Source organism: Bos indicus, chromosome 7, assembly GCF_029378745.1.
Source record: "Bos indicus isolate NIAB-ARS_2022 breed Sahiwal x Tharparkar chromosome 7, NIAB-ARS_B.indTharparkar_mat_pri_1.0, whole genome shotgun sequence".
NCBI lineage: Eukaryota > Metazoa > Chordata > Mammalia > Artiodactyla > Bovidae > Bos > Bos indicus.
In genome coordinates, this window is record NC_091766.1 from 11,298,777 (window position 1) to 11,319,124 (window position 20,348).

At 47.5% G+C, this 20,348-nt stretch overlaps 1 protein-coding gene and 1 long non-coding RNA gene across 7 annotated transcripts in view; one reads left to right on the forward strand and one right to left on the reverse strand.

The window, feature by feature from the left end:
* Nucleotides 1-4,079, forward strand: part of ADGRL1 (adhesion G protein-coupled receptor L1) — a 50,930-nt gene extending 46,851 nt beyond the window's left edge. For all 5 annotated transcript variants that reach the window (XM_070792668.1, XM_070792667.1, XM_019963998.2 and 2 more), the window contains one exon: nucleotides 215-4,079. In XM_070792668.1, coding sequence (XP_070648769.1) covers nucleotides 215-954 — 740 coding nt within the window. In that variant the 3' untranslated portion in view covers nucleotides 955-4,079. The remainder of the gene's footprint in view (nucleotides 1-214) is intronic.
* On the reverse strand, nucleotides 3,746-20,259 carry LOC109561497 (uncharacterized). Of its 2 annotated transcripts, none has more exons than XR_002181056.2 (2): nucleotides 20,076-20,259; nucleotides 3,746-5,432 (listed from the first exon to the last, which is right to left on the reverse strand). It is a non-coding gene; the product is annotated as an uncharacterized lncRNA (long non-coding RNA). The 2 variants fall into 2 exon arrangements; XR_011567488.1 differs by lacking the exon at nucleotides 3,746-5,432 and adding an exon at nucleotides 19,528-19,723 and having other exon boundaries at nucleotides 20,076-20,235.
* Between the last annotated feature and the right edge of the window lie 89 nt (nucleotides 20,260-20,348).

Here is a 20,348-nt window from a genome sequence, read left to right on the forward strand (position 1 = left end):
GGGGACCCTGGGGAAATTGGTCCCCACCCCCACTAACCGTCTGCTGAGCTGGTTCCCCACTGCCAGTGAGGAAGAGAGGGAATAGAAGACCCCAGACCCCAGGGACAAGGTGAACCCAGGGAAAGCCAGGTGAAGGCAGACACCCACCTCCCATGTGGCCCACATCCCTTCCACTGCCCAGCTCTCCTCCTGAGCTGCTCCCTTCTGCCTGCAGAGCACCCCTTGGGAGGCCGGGAAGCCTGCGGCATGGACACGCTACCCCTCAACGGCAACTTCAACAACAGCTACTCCTTGCGAAGCGGGGATTTCCCTCCTGGGGACGGGGCCCCTGAGCCCCCTCGAGGCCGGAACCTGGCCGACGCCGCTGCCTTCGAGAAGATGATCATCTCGGAGCTGGTGCACAACAACCTGCGCGGGGGCAGCAGCGGAGCCAAGGGTCCTCCACCGCCGGAGCCCCCTGTGCCGCCAGTGCCAGGGGGCAGCGGGGAGGAAGAGGCTGGCGGGCCCGGGGCTGACCGGGCAGAGATCGAACTTCTCTACAAGGCCCTGGAGGAGCCACTGCTGCTGCCCCGGGCCCAGTCGGTGCTGTACCAGAGCGATCTGGACGAGTCGGAGAGCTGCACGGCGGAGGATGGAGCCACCAGCCGGCCCCTCTCCTCGCCTCCAGGCCGGGACTCCCTCTACGCCAGCGGGGCCAACCTGCGGGACTCGCCCTCCTACCCGGACAGCAGCCCCGAGGGGCCCAGTGAGGCCCTGCCCCCACCCCCACCCGCACCCCCTGGCCCCCCCGAAATCTACTACACCTCGCGCCCGCCAGCCCTGGTGGCCCGGAACCCCCTGCAGGGCTACTACCAGGTCCGGCGGCCCAGCCACGAGGGCTACCTGGCGGCCCCGGGCCTTGAAGGGCCAGGGCCCGACGGGGATGGGCAGATGCAACTGGTTACCAGTCTCTGAGGGACCTCACGGACCGGGGGCTGGTGGCCCGGGCCAGGGAGGGGCCCCTGGGCGGGGCTCGTGGGAGAGGGAGACGGATGGAGACCGTGGCCGATGGGCCACTCTCTCCAGGCGCCCCTTGGCCGTGGGCCCTCCAGGCCCCTTGGGGGCTGCGCTGTGGGGGCCCGAGGTGCAGGGTTCACAGACAGGGTTTCCCACCAGCCATGTGCACCAGCTCAATTCGGGGGAAGTGCAGTGAGGAGCCAAGAGGCCCCCAGGGGAGTGAGGAAGGAGACATTGGAAGGGTGCAGCCCACCCTTGACTTCCCCCGCCCCCCTACCCTTCCTGCTCCCTGGAGGGAAATGAGGGTTCTGCTTGCCCTGGGCCAAAGGCCCTGCTGGATGAAGCCTGTCAGCTGCTCCTCTCTTTGCAGCCGGAAGTGCTCCCGGCTGCACCCAGATGGAGCAGTGGGCGCAGGACAGATGGACAGGTTCCTCTGCACTCCAGTTCCCTGCTCCTCCTCGGAGACTGGGGCCACTGGCCTGGGAGAGCGCCCTCGGGGGGAGAAAGCCCCAGGGTGAGAGGAACGGGCGGTTGTGGCTGGTGGTTTACAGGTGGAACTTTCTCTGAAGCTCCTTCTCTCTGCTCTTCGTCCCTGCTTTCCCCGGCAAGCCTGCCCCCTCAGCCCTCCCTGAGTGCACCCAATGACCCCCTCCCTTGGGGCGACTCCTGATGAAGCACAACTCCCCGCAGGGCCCCCAGCCCACAGGGGTGGCCGTATTTGAGCAGTTCCCAGTCCTGTGGGCTCGGCTATCTGGGGAGCAGATTTTGGGTCTGGAGCTCCCTGGGGAGTGGGTCCTGGGCTTGGATCTTTCCCTAGGGGGCCCTCTTACCCCCTCCTCTCTCTTTCTCCTCCTCCTCTTCCCCCATTGCTGTAAATATTTCAATGAAATGGAAAAGAAAAAAAAAGACAAAAAAAAAGAAAGAAAATCTCATCACTTGAAGCCACCGGGAGCCTGCGGCCCGGCCAGCCCGGGATTTTTCCGGAGCAGAGCTGCGCCGCTGGGCCCTGGCAGCCAGGACTTCTCCATGTATGTGTGCATCCCCCAGCCGGGGTGGGCGGGCCACCAGAGCAGCTTTTTACAATCCAGAGACAACAAAATCTAGAAGCAACATCGAAACAAAGAACCGTTTCCTTCCCCCAGCACCTGGTTCTGTCGCCCCCCCCCGACCCTCCTGGTTCGCCTCTCCCTGGCATCAGTCAGCCCTCCTGGGGCGTGTACCTCACTGTCTGCCCCAGGGCTCGGCCTGTCTCCCCTGCCCCTCCCCGTGGCCCGGGGAGGCACCCTCACGCCCAAAGATGCTTCTGCCGAGATGGCTGCGCTGTCCCTTTGAGTTCCTGCTTCTTGTATATTGCTTCTGGGACTCAGGGCCTGGGAAGAAGGGGCTGATTTCCTGCCTAGAGACGTTGTTGGGAAGGAAAATGAGGGCAGCGGTGTTTGCTGGAGGCAGGTAGGACTGGGAAGGAAGGAATGGGAGTGGTGAGATGGTCTTACACCGGGTGGGGAGGCCGAAGCTGAGAGGTCGCCTTGCCTCCCCTCCACCCTCCCGCAGGAGAGTCAAAGCCAGGTAGTACCTGGTAGGGCCTGGTTGGGGTGTCTCCTGAGGACCTCTCCCTGCCCCCTCTCCAGTCTGTCTCCCTGGCCTTCCCAGCAACCCTCCCCCCTCACCTCTTCGGGGGTAGTGTAGTCCCATTGCCATAGCCCAGCCCTGTCATTGCCATTTCCCCAGGGGTAGCCCTCCACCTTTGCTCTGACCCCTCATCTCTTTTGTCCCTCTTTTCTCACAAGTGCCATGAGTTTTCAAACATCTTCGGGTCTCAGCCTGCTGCTGCCATGAACTTCTTCGGGTTCAGGGGGAGGGACTCTAGGGAGGAACTGGGGAAAGGGGCAGAGGGGTGGCTGGAGGGACCCTTTTTGCTGCTAGAAAGCCCCTCCCTTCTCCTGAGGAGCTGGGGCTGGCTGGTCCCCATCAGTTAGGGGAGAAGGGGCCAGACCAAAGAAGCTGGTTTGTCCCATGCCGGGGGACAGGAGTGGGGAGAAGGTAAGGCTGGGTTCCATCTGTTTTCTGGAAGGGAGGGTTAACCCCTTTCACCAGATCATGGGCAGGTCTGAGCGGGGAGGGGAAGGAAGGATGGGAATGGTCTCTCCCAGGTGGCTCCGTGAGGAAGGTATGGGGCAGCTCCACTGCTTTCCTCGACTTCATTAGGCCAGAACTCCTCTCTGGGGACTAGAGAGCTGCTGGGAGACAAGGGTAGGTGGAACGGTGGGCCTGGCCCAGGCATCAGCCAGGCCATAGAGTCAGGCCGCCTCTGGCACCAGCAGAGAGGTCTGGAAGAGCTGGGGGCAGTGGGGGGAGAGGTCCGGAGGACTGGAGGCAAGCAAGGCGCCCCGCTTCCTCTTCCCTGCCCAGTCCTTTTCTCTCTCCAGTCTCCGACAATCAAGGGGAGAGAGAGGGTGCAGTGGGTCCCGGGGCTCCCACTCCAGCCAGAATCCCCAAGGTGGGCTCCCAGGCCTCAGAGCTGTGTGGCAGGGCCCCCTGGTCGGTAGGTCTGGACATGCCGCAGTCCAGCACGAGGCTACCCTGAGCGCCCAGGTGTCCCCCCACCCCCGCCAGACCTGGTGCCTTGACGCCCCCACCCCAGCTGGGACAGTGTAGAGAAGGAAGGGTCTTGGTTTCCTCTCCTACTCCCTTCCTTGGGCTCCTGAATTCATTTGCTTTGAAATCTTGTTGTTTTTCTCTGGGTTTGGTGTTTTTGGTTTTTGTTTTTTTTTTGGGGGGGGGGGTTTGGTTTTCCTTGCCTTCCTTTCTCAGTGTCTCCACCTCTTCCCCTGTGTCTCAGTCTCTGTGTTCCTCTTCTCTCACCCTCAGTTTCTCTCTGTCCATTCGGGCCTCCTCCCCTCTTCTCCCATGACCCCAGTCCCTCCTTGGTCTCCTTTTCGATATGCCAAACCAATTTTGGGTCGAGTGCATTTAACGAGAACAAAACAAAAGGCTCATAACAACAAGAACGTTTCAGAAAAAAACAAAAAGTTAAAAAAAATTGTTGAGTCAAAAATCAATAAAGAAATTAAGATTTCTTGGAATGACAAGAGTGGCATGACTCATTGAGGTGGGGGGTGCGGTTGGGGGTGTGTGGTGAGTGAGCGGCTCTTTGCAGAGCATTCCTGTGAGGCTGTGACACAGGAGCCTGCACTGCCGTTCAGAACCCATGGCAGAGGTCTGGTGAGTCAGCCAGTGTTCACAACACTTGGTGGGCTCAAGGGCCTAGCTGGACAATTCAGGTGCAATTTCTCTCAAGCCTCATGAATGCTTTGGGTGGAGGGTGCTTGCGCTCCATTTGACAAGTGGGGAAACAGGCCTGTAGCACCTGGATGCACATCCCAGTCTCTGGGCTAGGCCACTGTGCCACATAGTGTCTCAGCCAAGCCCTTCTTGGCCCAGACAGCTGTCCACAGGCTATGTTGAGAGCTAAGCCCAGGGACCATACGCTGCACCTTGTATGATTCCAACTGCCATTCCTGGACTCCCACATGTTATTGGAGTGGTGCATTTTTGATCGTGACAGCACAGTGGAATGGCATCATGTGTATTTCACTTTCTCAAATATAGCAGCCAGTGTTCAGAGAGAGAGAGGAATGACCAAACAGTGCAAGAACCTCTCTCCATGCCCGTCTGCCCTCAACACAGGCATCTGGGGTACCACCCTCCGCCATTCCTCTCCCCAGCTACTCCTTCCCAGTCTCCATGCTGGTTCCCTCTCATCTCCTGACCTCTTAATGTTGACAGGCCCAAGGGTTCAGCCTTGGACCTTTACCTACACTCACTCCCTGGAAGATCTCATCCCATTTCATGGTTTTAAATAAAGTTGACCCTTGAGCAACACACCACCACACAGGTCCACTCAGATGAGGATTTTTTTTTCAATAAGTATATTGGAATCATTTTTGGAGATTTGCAACAATTGGTAAAAACTCAGGTATAGACTAGAAATACTAAAAAAAATTAAGAAAGGTATGTCATGAATGCATAAAATATATATAGATACTATTTTATCATTTACTACTATAAAATGTGGGTTTTCCAGGTGGCTCAGTAGTAAAGAAACCATCTGCCAATGCAGGAGACCCTGGGTCGATCCCTGGGTTGGGAAGATCCCCTGGAAGAGGAAATGGTAACCCACTCGAGTGTTCTTGCCTGGGAAATTGCCTGGACAGAGGAGCCTGGCGGGCTACAGTTGTGGGGTCACAAAAGAGCCGGACATGATTTAGTGACTAAACAACAATCATAAAATATATACATATCGATTATAAAAAGCTGAAGTCAAAACTTATCAAAGCTTTTGGACTTACAGACCATACATGGCGCCACTGACCACACAAGGCTCCCATAAAGCAATCATTGGTGCTTCTTCATTACCAATGTGTGAAACATTATACCTGTAAATAAAAATGAATTTCTTTTTCAGTTATCTAATTTCAGTTTTGATGTCCACTGTTAGGAATATGTGTAACATCTACAGTGTTTTTTGTATCATATAAGAAAACATTGATGTAGATACTGAGAGACAATTCATCTTGTAGACAGAGAAGGTAAACTTAAATGTATTTTCTCTTCCTTATGATTTTCTTAATAGTTTCTTTTCTATAGCTTATTTTACTGTAAGAATACAGGATATAATACATATAACATACAAATATGTTTTAATTTACTTTATGTTATTGGTAAGGCTTCCAGTCAACAGTAGGCTATTAGTAGTTAAGTTCTGGGGGAGACAAAAGTTATACATGGAGGGACTTCCCCAGCAGTCCAGTGGTTAAGACTCTGTGTTTCCACTGCAGGGGACACGGGTTCAACCCCTGGTTGGGGAACATGCTGTGTAGTGCAGTCAGAAAAAAAAAAGTTACACATGGATTTTTGATTGCCAAGGGTCAGCATCCCAAACTCCTGCATTGCTCAAGGTCAGCTGTACCATCTATTCTACTGATGACTTCCAAATGTAGAGCTCCAGCCTGAACTTCTATCTCGAGCTCTAGATTCATTTACATCTGATGAACCACTCCACATCTTCCCCTGGGTGTCTGGTAAGATCTCAAATGTAATGTGTCCTGAACCCAGCTACACACACCTGCTCCAGTTCCTCCTAATGTAATGTGTCCTGAACCCAGCTATACACACAGATACACACACACACACCTGCTCCAGTTCCTCCTACCGGCTTCACCTTGATTAACAGCAAGTCCATCCTGAGATTCAAGATAAGACCCTTGGAGCCTCCCTTGAACTCACTCGCTGTTTCATACCCCACATCTAATCTGAAGCAGAGGCAATGGTGGCTCTAACTTTAAAATACCCAATTAACTAGTTCTTACTACCTTGGTTCAAGCCCCCACTGTCTCTTACCAGGACCATGGTAACAGTCCATGAACTAGCGCCCTTGTTCCTCTTCAGGCTTTTCTCAACACAGAAACCAAAGTGATCTCAATAAGCATACTTTCGTCCCTCCTCGGCTTAAAGCCCAGAAGGCCTCCTCCTGGCCCAGACAAAAGGGCCAGGACAACAAAATGGCCCACAAGGCTCTCCAGCATCAGATCTCATCCCCATGGCTCTCCTCCTTCCCTCCACTCCAGTCACACTGGGGTCCTCACCATCCACAAACATGCAGGCACTCTCCTGTCTGCCTCAGGACCTTTGCACTGGCTGTTCCTAGGGTTCACCTATTCTCCTTGCAGGGCATATGAAAATCAGAGCTTCCCAGCAGGCCTTACCAGGCTACTCCATTTAAACGGCAATTGCTGCTCCAGAATTTCCCAACCCCTGTCTTGCTTTGTCTCCCATCTCACAAACTATCTTTTTTGCTTGTTTATTGTCTGCCTCCCAAACTAGAATATAATGCACAAGTCACGTCCAACTCTTTGTGACCCCAAGGACTATACAGTCCATGGAATTCTCCAGGCCAGAATACTGGACTTGGTAGCCTTTCCCTTCTCCAGGGATCTTCCCAACCCAGGGAAGATTGCAGGCGGATTCTTTACCAACTGAGCCACAAGATAAGCCCAAGAATATAATGCATAAGGGTCTTTTTCTTTTCACTGCTGTTTCCTACTGTTTAGCACAGTGTCTGACACACTGTAGGTGATCAGTGAATATTTGTTAAAAGACATAAAGCTGAACTGAGCATCAGACCCAGAGGATGCCTGAGATGAGTTAAAACCCTTCCCTCAGCAGCTCTCAGCTCCCACACACTGTTTTGTATGATGCTGATGTTAGCTCAGCAAGGTCCTGAAACCTAAGTTCAACAGTTTAGCTAATGCCCAACGATATCCTATGCTGATGAGGAACTAGTTCTACTGGACTTACTGAGAGATGCTCTGTGAGCAAATTTGGGAGATCTAAGCATAGTTAAACTTAATTGTATATGATTCTGACCTCATGCTCTTTGAAATTTAATCCTGGCGTAAGATGAAATTCTACAACAAGGCCAGTTCTTCCACCTTTTTGCCCAGCACTGTACACACGACTCCTTCCTCCGCACATACAGTGAAACCTGCTGTGCCTGACAACCTGTGACCCTCAGGGCTTGTTACTGGGGCACCTGTCCACACTGGGGGCAACCATATGCACGTGCCCAGGAACAGTAACACTTAAGTTGAGACTCCTTTCAAAGCTCTTTGCTACATTTCATCTTAATTATCATAAGATATATATTATTATCCCCATATCAGATGAGGAAACTGAAGTTAAGAATAATTAAATGACTTACTCAAGTAAGATTACTAAGCAGTTCAAAGTGCCCACACCCTGTAGATACCTTACGTATACTGTCCAATTTAATCCTTCCAACCACCCAATGAGACAGGTTTTACTTAGTTCCATTTTACACGTGCAGAAGCTGAAACACACCGACGTTCACCTGGCTAAAAAGAGAAAGTTGGACCAGGCCTCCATCTTGGTCTTCTGACCCCAGGGGCTGCATCTAGGGTTGTCTGCACTCAGCTGTGGTTTCCCAGCACCATCCCCCTTCCTGCCAAGCCCACTCAGATCAGATCAGATCAGATCAGTCGCTCAGTCGTGTCCGACTCTTTGCGACCCCATGAATTGCAGCACGCCAGGCCTCCCTGTCCATCACCAACTCCCGGAGTTCACTCAGACTCACGTCCATCGAGTCAGTGACGCCGTCCAGCCATCTCATCCTCTGTCATCCCCTTCTCCTCTTGCCCCCAACTGCTCCCAGCATCAGAGTCTTTTCCAATGAGTCAACTCTTCGCATGAGGTGGCCAAAGTACTGGACTTTCAGCTTTAGCATCATTCCTTCCAAAGAAATCCCAGGGCTGATCTCCTTTAGAACGGACTGGTTGGATCTCCTTGCAGTCCAAGGGACTCTCAAGAGTCTTCTCCAACACCACAGTTCAAAAGCTTCAATTCTTCAGCGCTCTGCCTTCTTCACAGTCCAACTCTCACATCCATACATGACCACAGGAAAAACCATAGCCTTGACTAGACGAACCTTTGTTGGCAAAGTAATGTCGCTGCTTTTCAATATGCTATCTAGGTTGGTCATAACTTTTCTTCCAAGGAGTAAGCGTCTTTTAATTTCATGGCTGCAGTCACCATCTGTAGTGATTTTGGAGCCCCCCAAAATAAAGTCTGACACTGTTTCCACTGTTTCCCCATCTATTTCCCATGAAGTGATGGGACCAGATGCCATGATCTTCGTTTTCTGAATGTTGAGCTTTAAGCCAACTTTTTCACTCTCCTCTTTCACTTTCATCAAGAGGCTTTTGAGTTCCTCTTCACTTTCTGCCATAAGGGTGGTGTCATCTGCATATCTGAGGTTATTGATATTTCTCCCGGCAATCTTGATTCCAGCTTGTGTTTCTTCCAGTCCAGCGTTTCTCATGATGTACTCTGCATAGAAGTTAAATAAACAGGGTGACAATATACAGCCTTGACGTACTCCTTTTCCTATCTGGAACCAGTCTGTTATCCCATGTCCAGTTCTAACTGTTGCTTTCTGACCTGCATACAAATTTCTCAAGAGGCAGATCAGGTGGTCTGGTATTCCCATCTCTTGAAGAATTTTTCACAGTTTATTGTGATCCACACAGTCAAAGGCTTTGGCATAGTCAATAAAGCAGAAATAGATGTTTTTCTGGAACTCTCTTGCTTTTTCCATGATCCAGCGGATGTTGGCAATTAGATCTCTGGTTCCTCTGCCTTTTCTAAAACCAGCTTGGACATCAGGAAGTTCACGGTTCACATATTGCTGAAGCCTGGCTTGGAGAATTTTAAGCATTACTTTACTAGCGTGTGAGATGAGTGCAATTGTGAGGTAGTTTGAGCATTCTTTGGCATTGCCTTTCTTTGGGATTGGAATGAAAACTGACCTTTTCCAGTCCTGTGGCCACTGCTGAGTTTTCCAAATTTGCTGGCATATTGAGTGCAGCACTTTCACAGCATCATCTTTCAGGATTTGGAATAGCTCAACTGGAATTCTATCACCTCCACTAGCTTTGTTCGTAGTGATGCTTTCTAAGGCCCACTTGACTTCACATTCCAGGATGTCTGGCTCTAGGTCAGTGATCACACCATCGTGATTATCTGGGTCGTGAAGATCTTTTTTGTACAGTTCTTCTGTGTATTCTTGCTATCTCTTCTTAATATCTTCTGCTTCTATTAGGTCCATACCATTTCTGTCCTTTATCGAGCCCATCTTTGCATGAAATGTTCCTCTGGTATCTCTGATTTTCTTGAAGAGATCTCTAGTCTTTCCCATTCTGTTGTTTTCCTCTATTTCTTTGCATTGATCGCTGAAGAAGGCTTTCTTATCTCTTCTTGCTATTCTTTGGAACTCTGCATTCAGATGTTTATCTTTCCTTTTCTCCTTTGCTTTTCGCTTCTCTTCTTTTCACAGCTATTTGTAAGGCCTCCCCAGACAGCCATTTTGCTTTTTTGCATTTCTTTTCCATGGGGATGGTCTTGATCCCTGTCTCCTGTACAATGTCACGAACCTCATTCCATAGCTCATCAGGCACTCTATCTATCAGATCACACTAAGGGGGGCTGACTATATGGGCTCCCCACATCAGAGATGCCCACAAACTGTGCCACACCCTGATGGTCCCCACGTAGCTAGTATGTTAGAGGACTATCCAGAGTGGACTCATGTGAGTTAAGCTAGAGGGAAAGCCCTGATGCAGAGCAATGGTGGATTCTCTCAGATACCCAAAGGGCTGAAAACACTGGAGCCTCTGCTGTTGAGAAAACCTCCTCTCTCCCATGAACTCTTGGGAAGGTCTAGAGGTGCTAGGTTGAGGCTACCCCTTTATCCCCACAATATCCTTTTTTTTTTTAAATTTATTTGGCAATTGAAGGCTAAACACTTTACAGAATTTTGTTGTTTTCTGTCAAACCTCAACATGAATCAGCTATGTGTGTGTTAGTCGCTCAGCCGTGTCTGACTCTTTGCAACCCCATAGACTGTAGCCTGCAGGCTTCTCTGTCCATGAGATTCTCTAGGCAAGAATACTGGAGTGGATTGCCGTTCCCTTCTCCAGAGGATCTCCCAGACCCAGGGATCGAATCCTGGTCTCCTGCATTGCAGCCATTCTTTACTATTTGAGCTATAGGGAATCAGCCATAGGTATACATATGTCCCCTCCCTCTTGAACCTCCCTCCCATCTTCCCCCTCTAGGTTGATACAGAGCCCCTGTTTGAGTTCCCTGAGATACAGTATTCTTTCTTATTTTTGGCTGTACTGGACATGGGTTACTGCACATGGGCCTTCTCTAGTTGCGGTGAGTGGGGGCTGTGCTCAAGCTGCGGTACACAGGATTTCTTGTGGCTTCTCCTATTGTGGAGCATGGGCTCTAGAGCACATGGGCTTCAGTAGTTGCAATGCCTGGGCTTAGCTGCCCTGTGGCATGTGGGATCTTCCCGGACCGGATACTAAACCTGTGTCCTGTTCATTGGCAGGTGGGTTCTTAACAGCAGGGTCACCAGAGAAGTCCCTCCTCAGGCTTATTCTGCTCCTCTCACCTTTTCAAACATCTCAGTCATGGCAACAAGCTGCGATGACAAGACCCGCTCCCACCTGCATCCCTTCCTACGTCACTGGGCCTCTCCTTGATGAAAACCCTTGTAACCACGACTCTGCTATCTGTCCTGGCCACTGTTTTCCACCACCCTTTGCCTCTGTCCAAGTGATCCCATCTTCTCACAAGTGAAGCCCTCATTTTAAGCCAACCAGTCCTCTCCTGGGAATTGATCCTAAGGAAACACCCATGTGCATGAAGACTGCAACAAGAAGGTTCACTGTAACAAGGCTTCTAAGAGTGAAACACTAATCTAAAATTTCAGCACAGAGAACTGTTATGTGAATAATGCACACCCATATGCAGCCACTCAAAATGACAATGTAGAAGAACACTAAATAATGTGAAAATATATTCATAATAATCCTAAGGGTAAAAACCTATATATAAAAACAAGGTAAAGTATGACTTTACTTTTGTTGTGATGGCATGTATATACAAAAAGTGTGTATATACAAACATGAAACTGTATGTGTGTGTATAAATATAAAATATATGCAGAATATAAAGCTAAACATCAGAATATTAACAGGGGTAACATTAACTTTCTTGAAACTCTGTATTTTAAAAATTGTTTGCATTACACATTTTTACTTTTGCAACAGGAAAAAGTATTTGTGTGTCCTACTTTCTATGGAGGAACAAAAGGCCAAGGATAACCAACACAAATGGAAGAAGAAAGAACAAGGTGGGGAATTAGCCTTACCAAGACTGGTTATAGTGTGTTAATATTTCACACAATGGGGTGTTGGCAGGGGAAGAGATGAAAAGTCTGAGGGAAGAGACCTGTGGCTAGATGGGAACTTGCTCTAGGCAGAGATTACAAATCACTAGGAAAAGGATCGAAGAAGGCAATGGCACCCCACTCCAGTACTCTTGCCTGGAAGATCCCATGGATGGAGGAGCCTGGTGGGCTGCAGTCCATGGGGTCGTGACGTGTGGGACACGACTGAGCGACTTCACTTTCGCTTTTCACTTTCATGCATTGGAGAAGGCAATGGCAACCCACTCCAGTACTCCTGCCTGGAGAATCCCAGGGATGGGGGAGCCTGGTGGGCTGCCGTCTATGGGGTCGCACAGAGTGGGACACGACTGAAGCGACTTAGCAGCAGCAGCAGCAGCAGGAAAAGGATGGGTTAATCCAGAGGATCTGATATTTTCTGGTCTTGAGCTCCCTTCACTCTTTTAAAAACTTATTTTAAAAATAATGGTAGGGAAGGGGCTGTCTGGGAGGAGCACAGCGGATTTTTAGGGCAGTAAAGATACTCTGTATGATACTATAATGATGAATATATGTCACACATTTGTTGAAGTCTATAGAATGTACACCAAGGGTGAACCTTTCTGTAAGTTGCGGATTTTAGGTGATAATGATGTGTCAGTATAGGTTCATCACAAATTCAGCACTTCGGTGGTGGATGTTAACAGTGGGGGATACTATGCAAGTGGGAGGCAGAAGGGGATGTGAGAAATCTGTCATGAACCTAAAACTGCTCTAAAAAATTAATTTTAAAAAAATTAATGAGGACCCTAATGAGCTGTTCTTTATGGGACTAGAGATTATATCTATTTATATTTACTAAATTGGAAATTAAAACTGAGAAAATTTTAAAATATTTAAATTAGGTAATAAATCTTTTAAATGTTAAAATAACCTATTAAAAATAACTGTGTATTTTTCAAAAACAGGTAGTGAGAAGAATGGCATTGTTTTACATTTTTGTAAAGCTCCTACCCTCTAGCGTAATCGAAGAGCTGGATTCTGACATAGGTTTCTACAATCAATCCATTGCAGTATGCTGTTTTGGTTGAAGTATATGAAGAAAAGCCAGACTAACAAAGACATATAGTTGGAAAAGGGAGGAGTGTTATAGACTTTTCAATTAATTTGGGATATTTTACTTGGTTACTATACCAAAACTCAACAAGTGGTAGTGTATTAAGTTAGTTACAATGTAGAGTATGAAACTCTATCAATAAACTTTTCATAGTTACACTGGAACTCATTGGTCTATTTTACAAATTTTTATCTTTTATGACTGATTTTGTAACATCATGCATTGGTCTTTAGAAAACATTAATATGCTGAGTTATTATATTTCACTATATAGTATTTTTAAAAATATATGGTAATTGTATCACCACTGATCTCATCAGGAAAGCCTTCAAATATTGAAAAGTTGGGGACTTCCCTGGTGCTCCAAATAGAGAGCTTGGGTTCAATCTCTGGTCAGGGAACTAGATCCCACATGCCGCAACTGAAGATCCTACATGCCACAATGAAGACTGAATATCCCATGTGCCCCAACTAACTAAGAGCCGGAGCAGCCATATATATATATGTTATCAGGCTCATGGTGATGAATAAAAGCTTCCCAAATGTCTGTTTTGCTTAAAAGCTCAAATATTATCACTGACAACACACTGTCAATCTTCCTCCTAGTGACAACTCACTTCATTCATTTCTGAGAAAATACATGGCCAATATCCTAATCTGAATAATTAATAATTAGCGATTATTCAGTAAAAATGGTGTTCATGAAAAAAGTAGGCTGTTCCACCTCCACTCAAACTGGACAGGTGCATTACCTCCTTACCGTCATTCTCCAGCATGCAACACAAGTGCTCTATGCAAAGGTCCCATTTCACCACCCAGAACATTAGGAAGACCTGCTGCAGGGCTAAGCTTTAACACAATTACTACTTTCACTGCTCCTTCAAGGACATTCTTCAGTGACACTGTTTCAACACTGAGTGTGTGAGGTGGTGAGGAATACACGACGACCACTACATAATACAGTGACACTGCACTGATTGCTGGAAGTGACCAGCAGTTTTACTAACTGTTGCTTTTGTACCAACAGTACACAGACAACAGAGCACAAATGAAAAAGGCAAATAATGCTTTAGAAAATTATGAAAACAGTTTATCTCATGGATTCCCTAAAAGGTTCTTAGGGATCCCCAAGGGACTATATTTTGAGAACCACTGGACTGCTCAATAAATGGAGCTGAAGCTGGAACAACTGGTTATCCATCTGAAAAAAATTAAACCTACCTCACATCATAAACAAAAATAAATTCCAGTTTGATTTTTTTAAGCTAAATATGAAAAATAGAACTTCCAGAAGAAATACAGTAAGATATCTTATTGACTTCAGTGTAAGATTTCTTAAGCAAGACACAAAAAACACAAACCCTAAGTAGATTTATAATTCCGATGACATTAAAATAATGATGATGGTGACAGTAATAATAATAAATTCTGAACATCAGTAGACATCACAGTGCAACTTCTCTGGCAGTCCAGGGGTTAAGAATCTGCCTTGCAATGCAGGGGATTTGGGTTTGATCCCCAGTTGGGGAACTAATTGGAGAAGGAAATGGCAACCCACTACAGTACTCTTGCCTGGAAAATCCCATGGACTGAGGAGCCTGGTAGGCTACAGTCCATGGGGTCACAAAGAGTCGGACACAACTGAGAGACTTCACTCACTACTGGGGAACTAATATTCCACATGCCTCAGAGCAACTAAGCCTACACGCCACAACTAGAGAGAACTAAGATCCAGTGCAGCCAAATAAACATTTTTTTAAAAAATGAAAAAGACACCATACAAACAAAAAGGCACACCTCACTTATAAGTCCTGCACTCAGTAAAATGAGGACAATCCAGCAGGAAAATGGACAAAGATATGAACAGGCAATTCACAAAAGCAAATGGTCAAACAAACATGAAAAAAGTTCAATTTCCCTTGTTAATCAGGGTAATGCAAACTGAAACCAGTAATTCACACCCATCATAAGGACAAGTATGTAGAAGTCTGACAACAGCAAGTGTAATAAGGACACAGCAACAGCAACTTTGTTGGCAGGAGTGAGAACTGGATCCATCATTTTGAAGAACACACTAGCAATATCTAGTCAAGGTAAATATTCCCAAACCTCAGCAAATCATCACCTAAGTATGCATCCCAGGGAAACTCCTGCACGTGTACACCAAGAGCCATGCACAACAATGAACACTACAGTGCTGTTTCTAAGAGTAGAAGACTGGAAACTGGGCTTCCCTGGTGGCTCTATGGTAAAGAATCCACCTGCCAATGTAGGAGACATGGGTTAGATCCCTGGTCCGGGAAGATCCCACATGATGAGGACCAACTAAGTCCGTGTGCCACAAATATTGAGCCTGTGCTTTAGAGCCCAGGAGCCAAAACTACTGAAGTCTGTGAACCCTAGAGCCTGTGTTCTGCAATAAGAGAAGCCACTGTGGTAAAAAGCCCATGCATCGAAACTAGAGGGTAGCCCCTGCTTGTCACAGCTAGAAAAAAGCCAGCACAGCAATGTGACCCAGCACAGCCAAACATAAGTAAATTTTTTTAATTTAGGGAAAAAATAGAAAAGTGGAAACAAATAACAAGCAAGAGGTGGATGGATAAGTAAATTCTGTCCAACAAAACTTGCTGTGATCACGCAAGCATTCTTTATTGGAGTTGTCTAATGTGACAGCCACAAGCCATGGTGTCTATTAAACATATGAAGTGTGGCTAAGTAACCAGGGAGTTAAATTTTTCATTTAATTTGGATTAACTGGAAAAAAAAATAGCCACACGTGGCTAATGGCTACTGCATCATACAGCACAGCTATACAGCAGGGAAAATAAATGACTACAGCTATACATGTGTCACAAATACATTTTAAAAGTATTACACTTGACCAAAAAAATGCAAGTTTCAGAAGGTAGGGCTGGCACCAGAGGCAAGCTAGGTGTCTAGACAAAATTGTAGGAGGCACTTGCCTTCAGAGTCATACAAGTACAGGTTGGCACTTGTGTGACTTGGAGGGTATGTCTCTCCTTAATGCCAGCCCTGATGGGGTATGTCTGGTATGACACTGCGTTGGGGGTCCAAGATAACCCCTGCTGCTGCTGCTCCTAAGTTGCTTCAGTCGTGTCCGACTCTGTGCGATCCCAGAGACGGCAGCCCACCAGGCTCCCCCGTCCCTGGGATTCTCCAGGCAAGAACACTAGCTTCTATGATTCATGAGGAGGATTCATAGAATTTAGCATCTAGCTTACTCAAGGTATGATTTTGTTTGGGTTTTTGCTTTTGGCTGCACCATGAAGCATGTGGGATCTTTGTTCCCTCACCAGGAACTGAAACCATGCCCTCTGCCATGGAACCATGGAGTCCTAACGACTGGACTGCCAGAATTTCCCAGGGTATGATTTCTTACTGTCAAAGGACACAAAGCAAAATCAGCCAAGAGAAAAGGTGCATGGGGCAAGGTCTGGAGAAAACCAGGCACAAGCTTCCACAAGTTCTTTCCTGGTGAAGTCACATGGGACTTCCTGAGTTCCTACAGCAGAATTGCAACAACACGTGTGAAATGTCTACCAGGAAAGTTCAGTACCCAGGGTACCTGGGGCAGGAGGGGGCTGATCCAGTTTCAAACTTCCAGACTCCAGAAGGAAAGCAGGTGTTGGACCGAAATCACATTGTTTGTATAGTTTAGGCCCCACCAGCCACTTGTATCATTTAGGGAATGGTGGGAACTCTCCTGAAATCCAAGTTCCTATACACCAGCCAGGGCCAACCTTGCAAATAGGGCTTTCTAAATACAGTTAACTCTTTTGTGCACAGCTATCACTTCTGCAGGGCTTCCCAGGTGGTGCTAGTGGTAAAGAACCCTGCCTGCCAATGCAGGAGACGCAGGTTTGATCCCTGGGTCAGGAAGATCCCTTGGAGGCAGGCACGGCAACCCACTCTAATATTCTTGCCTGGGAATCCCGTGGACAGAGGAGCCTGGCGGGCTACAGTCCATAGGGTCGCAAAGAGTCGGACACGATTGAGGTGACTGAAGTGAATGGAGTTCCCACCATTCCCTAAATGATACAAGTAGGCTAGTGGTGCCTAAACTGTACGAACAATGTGGTTTGGGTTCAACACCTGCTTTCCTTCTGGAGTCTGGAAGTTTGAAACTTGATCAGCCCCCTCCTGCCCCAACTACCCTGGGTACTGAGCTTTCCTGGTAGATATTTCACACGTGTTGTCACAACTCTGCTGTAGGAACTCAGGGAGTCCTTTGTGACTTCACCAGGAAAGGACTTGTGGAAGCTTGTGCCTGGTTTTCTCCAGACTTTGCAGCAGTATCATTTCCATAAGGTTGTGACATACAATACTATATATAGTTTGAAGACACCTATTAAAGATGTACAAGCATGTACAGAAAGATAAACACTAAATCCAAGATTGTAGTTACATCTGTAAAAAGGGGAGGAATAGGTCTGAGGCAGGGATATATAAGGCCTTTCAATTGCATCACTAATGTTTTACTTCTTAAGCTGGGTAAGGAGTAAAAATGTACTTTGTTATAGCATTTCTTCTTCTCTTTTGAGTGAGTACACCTGAAATACTACGTAAGTTAAATGATGACTATGAACTGCTAATGTTTCTTATTTATGAAGTAGTTTTCACATTCCAGGTACCATGTAAGCCCTTTATATGGATTTATTATTTTTTAAAAACAATCTACTGAAAACTTTCTACATGTGAGGTCCTGTGCTAAGCTCTGGAAATACACTGAGAGGTCTGTATGAGACAGGTGGAATCACTGTCCTCAACCAGCTTTCAGTCTACTGAGGGACAAGAGTTCCCTGGTGGTCTAGCAGTTAGCATTTGGGGCTTTCACTGCTGTGGCCCAGGTTCAATCCCCAGTCAGGGAACTGAGATCCCGCAAGCCATGCAGTGGAGCCAAAAAAAAAAAAAAAAAAATCTACAGATTCTGATAAGTGCTCCTAATAAGCAGGCTTTTGTGATTAATGAAGGTCTACTTTAACTAGGGTGGTCCAAGAAGACTTCTTCTAGAGAGACATCTGAGGTGAACCATAAATGAGAATGAGACAGCCCAGCAATTATCTAAAGGAAGCACATTCCAGGCAGAGGGAACAGCAAGTGCAAAGCCATGCAGCAGGAATAAAGTTTGGTGTGTTGAAAGACAGGAAATAAAGCCAGCAGGGCTTGGGAGTGGTGACAAGAGGGAGACTGGCAGATGAGGTCAGTTGAGGCCACTGTGCAGGGCCTCCTAAGCCACAGTGAAGATCTTAAGTTTCATCCTAAGTATGATAAGCCTTTGAAGGTTTTAACCAGAGTAATGATATGAACTGGTTTACAACTGAAGATTATTCAGCCAGCTGTAGGGAGAAGGCATTATAGACAGAGACATAATACTTCTGACTGATGAACTTTTCAGGGGCTATGAAAAGGCTGGGGCTGAGAATAAAGGAAAAAAAGTTCCACAATGCAGAAAGAAAACTACAAAGTTGTAATGAATAAAATGTTTAATATCTAGAAAACAAAACATAACAACTTCATCAAAGTTCATATGCATAAGCAATTGAATTACATTTGGAAATAATTTGAAAATTTGACCTTCTCAAATCACAGAAATTCCTAAGGATGCCCAATGACTGCCAAGAACCCAGAGCCAATCATAATGGGAATTTTCTTGCAGCCAAATCGTTTCAATGAGGGGAAAAAGCCTTTCAATCCTACTTTATTTGAGATGGAGATACAAAAAAAAAAAGAGAGAGAGAAAATATTCTGAGCATCACGAGGCCAAAGAGGAGGATGTTTAAGAAAGGCTGCTGCTGCTGCGTCGCTTCAGTCGTGTCCGACTCTGTGCGACCCCATAAACCGCAGCCCACCAGGCTCCCCCGTCCCTGGGATTCTCCAGGCAAGAACACTGGAGTGGGTTGCCATTTCCTTCTCCAATGCATGAAACTGAAAAGCGAAAGTGAAGACGCTCAGTTGTGTCCAACTCTTAGCGACCCCATGGACTGCAGCCTACCAGGCTCCCCTCATCCATGGGATTTTCCAGGCAAGAGTACTGGAGTGGGGTGCCATTGCCTTCTCCGATAAGAAAGGCCAGTGGCTTGAAATATACCGTTCAGGCTTATGTTCTACGAATTTGAATGTTGTTCGGGGGGCTCTTGGATTTTCCGAAGAAGACATCTGAGAAAAGACTTGAACAACAAGGAGGCACCAGAAAAGAGGTTGGGGCTGTCACGTCGGATTTTATGGAAAAAAAAAAAAAAAAGGTCAGTTTGGCTGAAGTTGGTATTGGCTATCCAATATCGGAAGCCACAGGGGATGACAAGCACCTGAATGTGGCTAGTGCCACTGTGAAACAGAACATTCCACGTCGCTTAACTTTCATCAATTAATATTTCCATTTATCACCGACATGAGATTGAGTTCATGGGAAATTTTAACGTATGTTGGGAAACATTTGGGCATGTGAATCTCCATTTCAACTGTAAATTTTTGTGAAACCTCAACTATTTCCGGTGAAAACCTAGCGTCCGGATTACAGATGTGGTGTAACGTGTAAAACACACAGGTTTTCAAACCGTTAGTACTAGGTAACAAAAGATACCTCAGGTTCGTGTTTTTTTTAATACCGATCACATGTTGAAATGATATTGTGGCTATAGTACATTACATTTAATATATATATATTTAAAGTGGTTTCTATAGAACAGTGTAAGATTAGGTTTGTTGCCGCTGGACTGACGGGAGTGCGGAGGCCCCTCGAGTCTTCCAGACAGGGGGCGACGGTGGTCCCGCCTACGCCTGGGAGTGGAAAGAAATTTCTAGATGTATTATGTAGTCATAAATCAGGCCAGTAAATTTTCATGCCCCCTTTCAACGAGCCGGGAAATGAGGCCTCGGGTGGTGCGTGGCAGAGGCCGGATTCGAAATCCCATTCAGCGCCGTCCACCTGAAACCTCCCCAGAGGCTCTCAAGTAAGAACCTGATTCGAACCAGGCCCGACTACTGGGTCCCGGGCTCCAGAGCGCCGCGTTACCGCGGCACCGTCTCCGCTCAAGGGTGAGTTAAACGTTCACAACGTTCACAACGGACTCCCAGGCTGCTGGGCCTGCGGGGCCAGGAGCCCCTTAGAGAAACTTCCGGCAACGCTCACCTGCTGACAGACGCCGATGCCGCAAACGCTGCTCCCTTCTCTTCACACTCGGCTCAACCGCGTCAGCTGCCGACTTCCGCTCTACTTCCACGAATCCCCGGCCGAGTCTTCTCTTCTCCCGCCCCCGAGCCAATTCAGCCAATCATCTCTCAGAAAACCTGCTTTATCTACGCCCCATTTCTGCCTGCCAATCACTGCAAGTCCAGCACCTCCCTTCCTTCCCGCTTAAGCGAGCGCTGTGCGCCACCACTCGGCGGTTGACTGCGCGGCCCT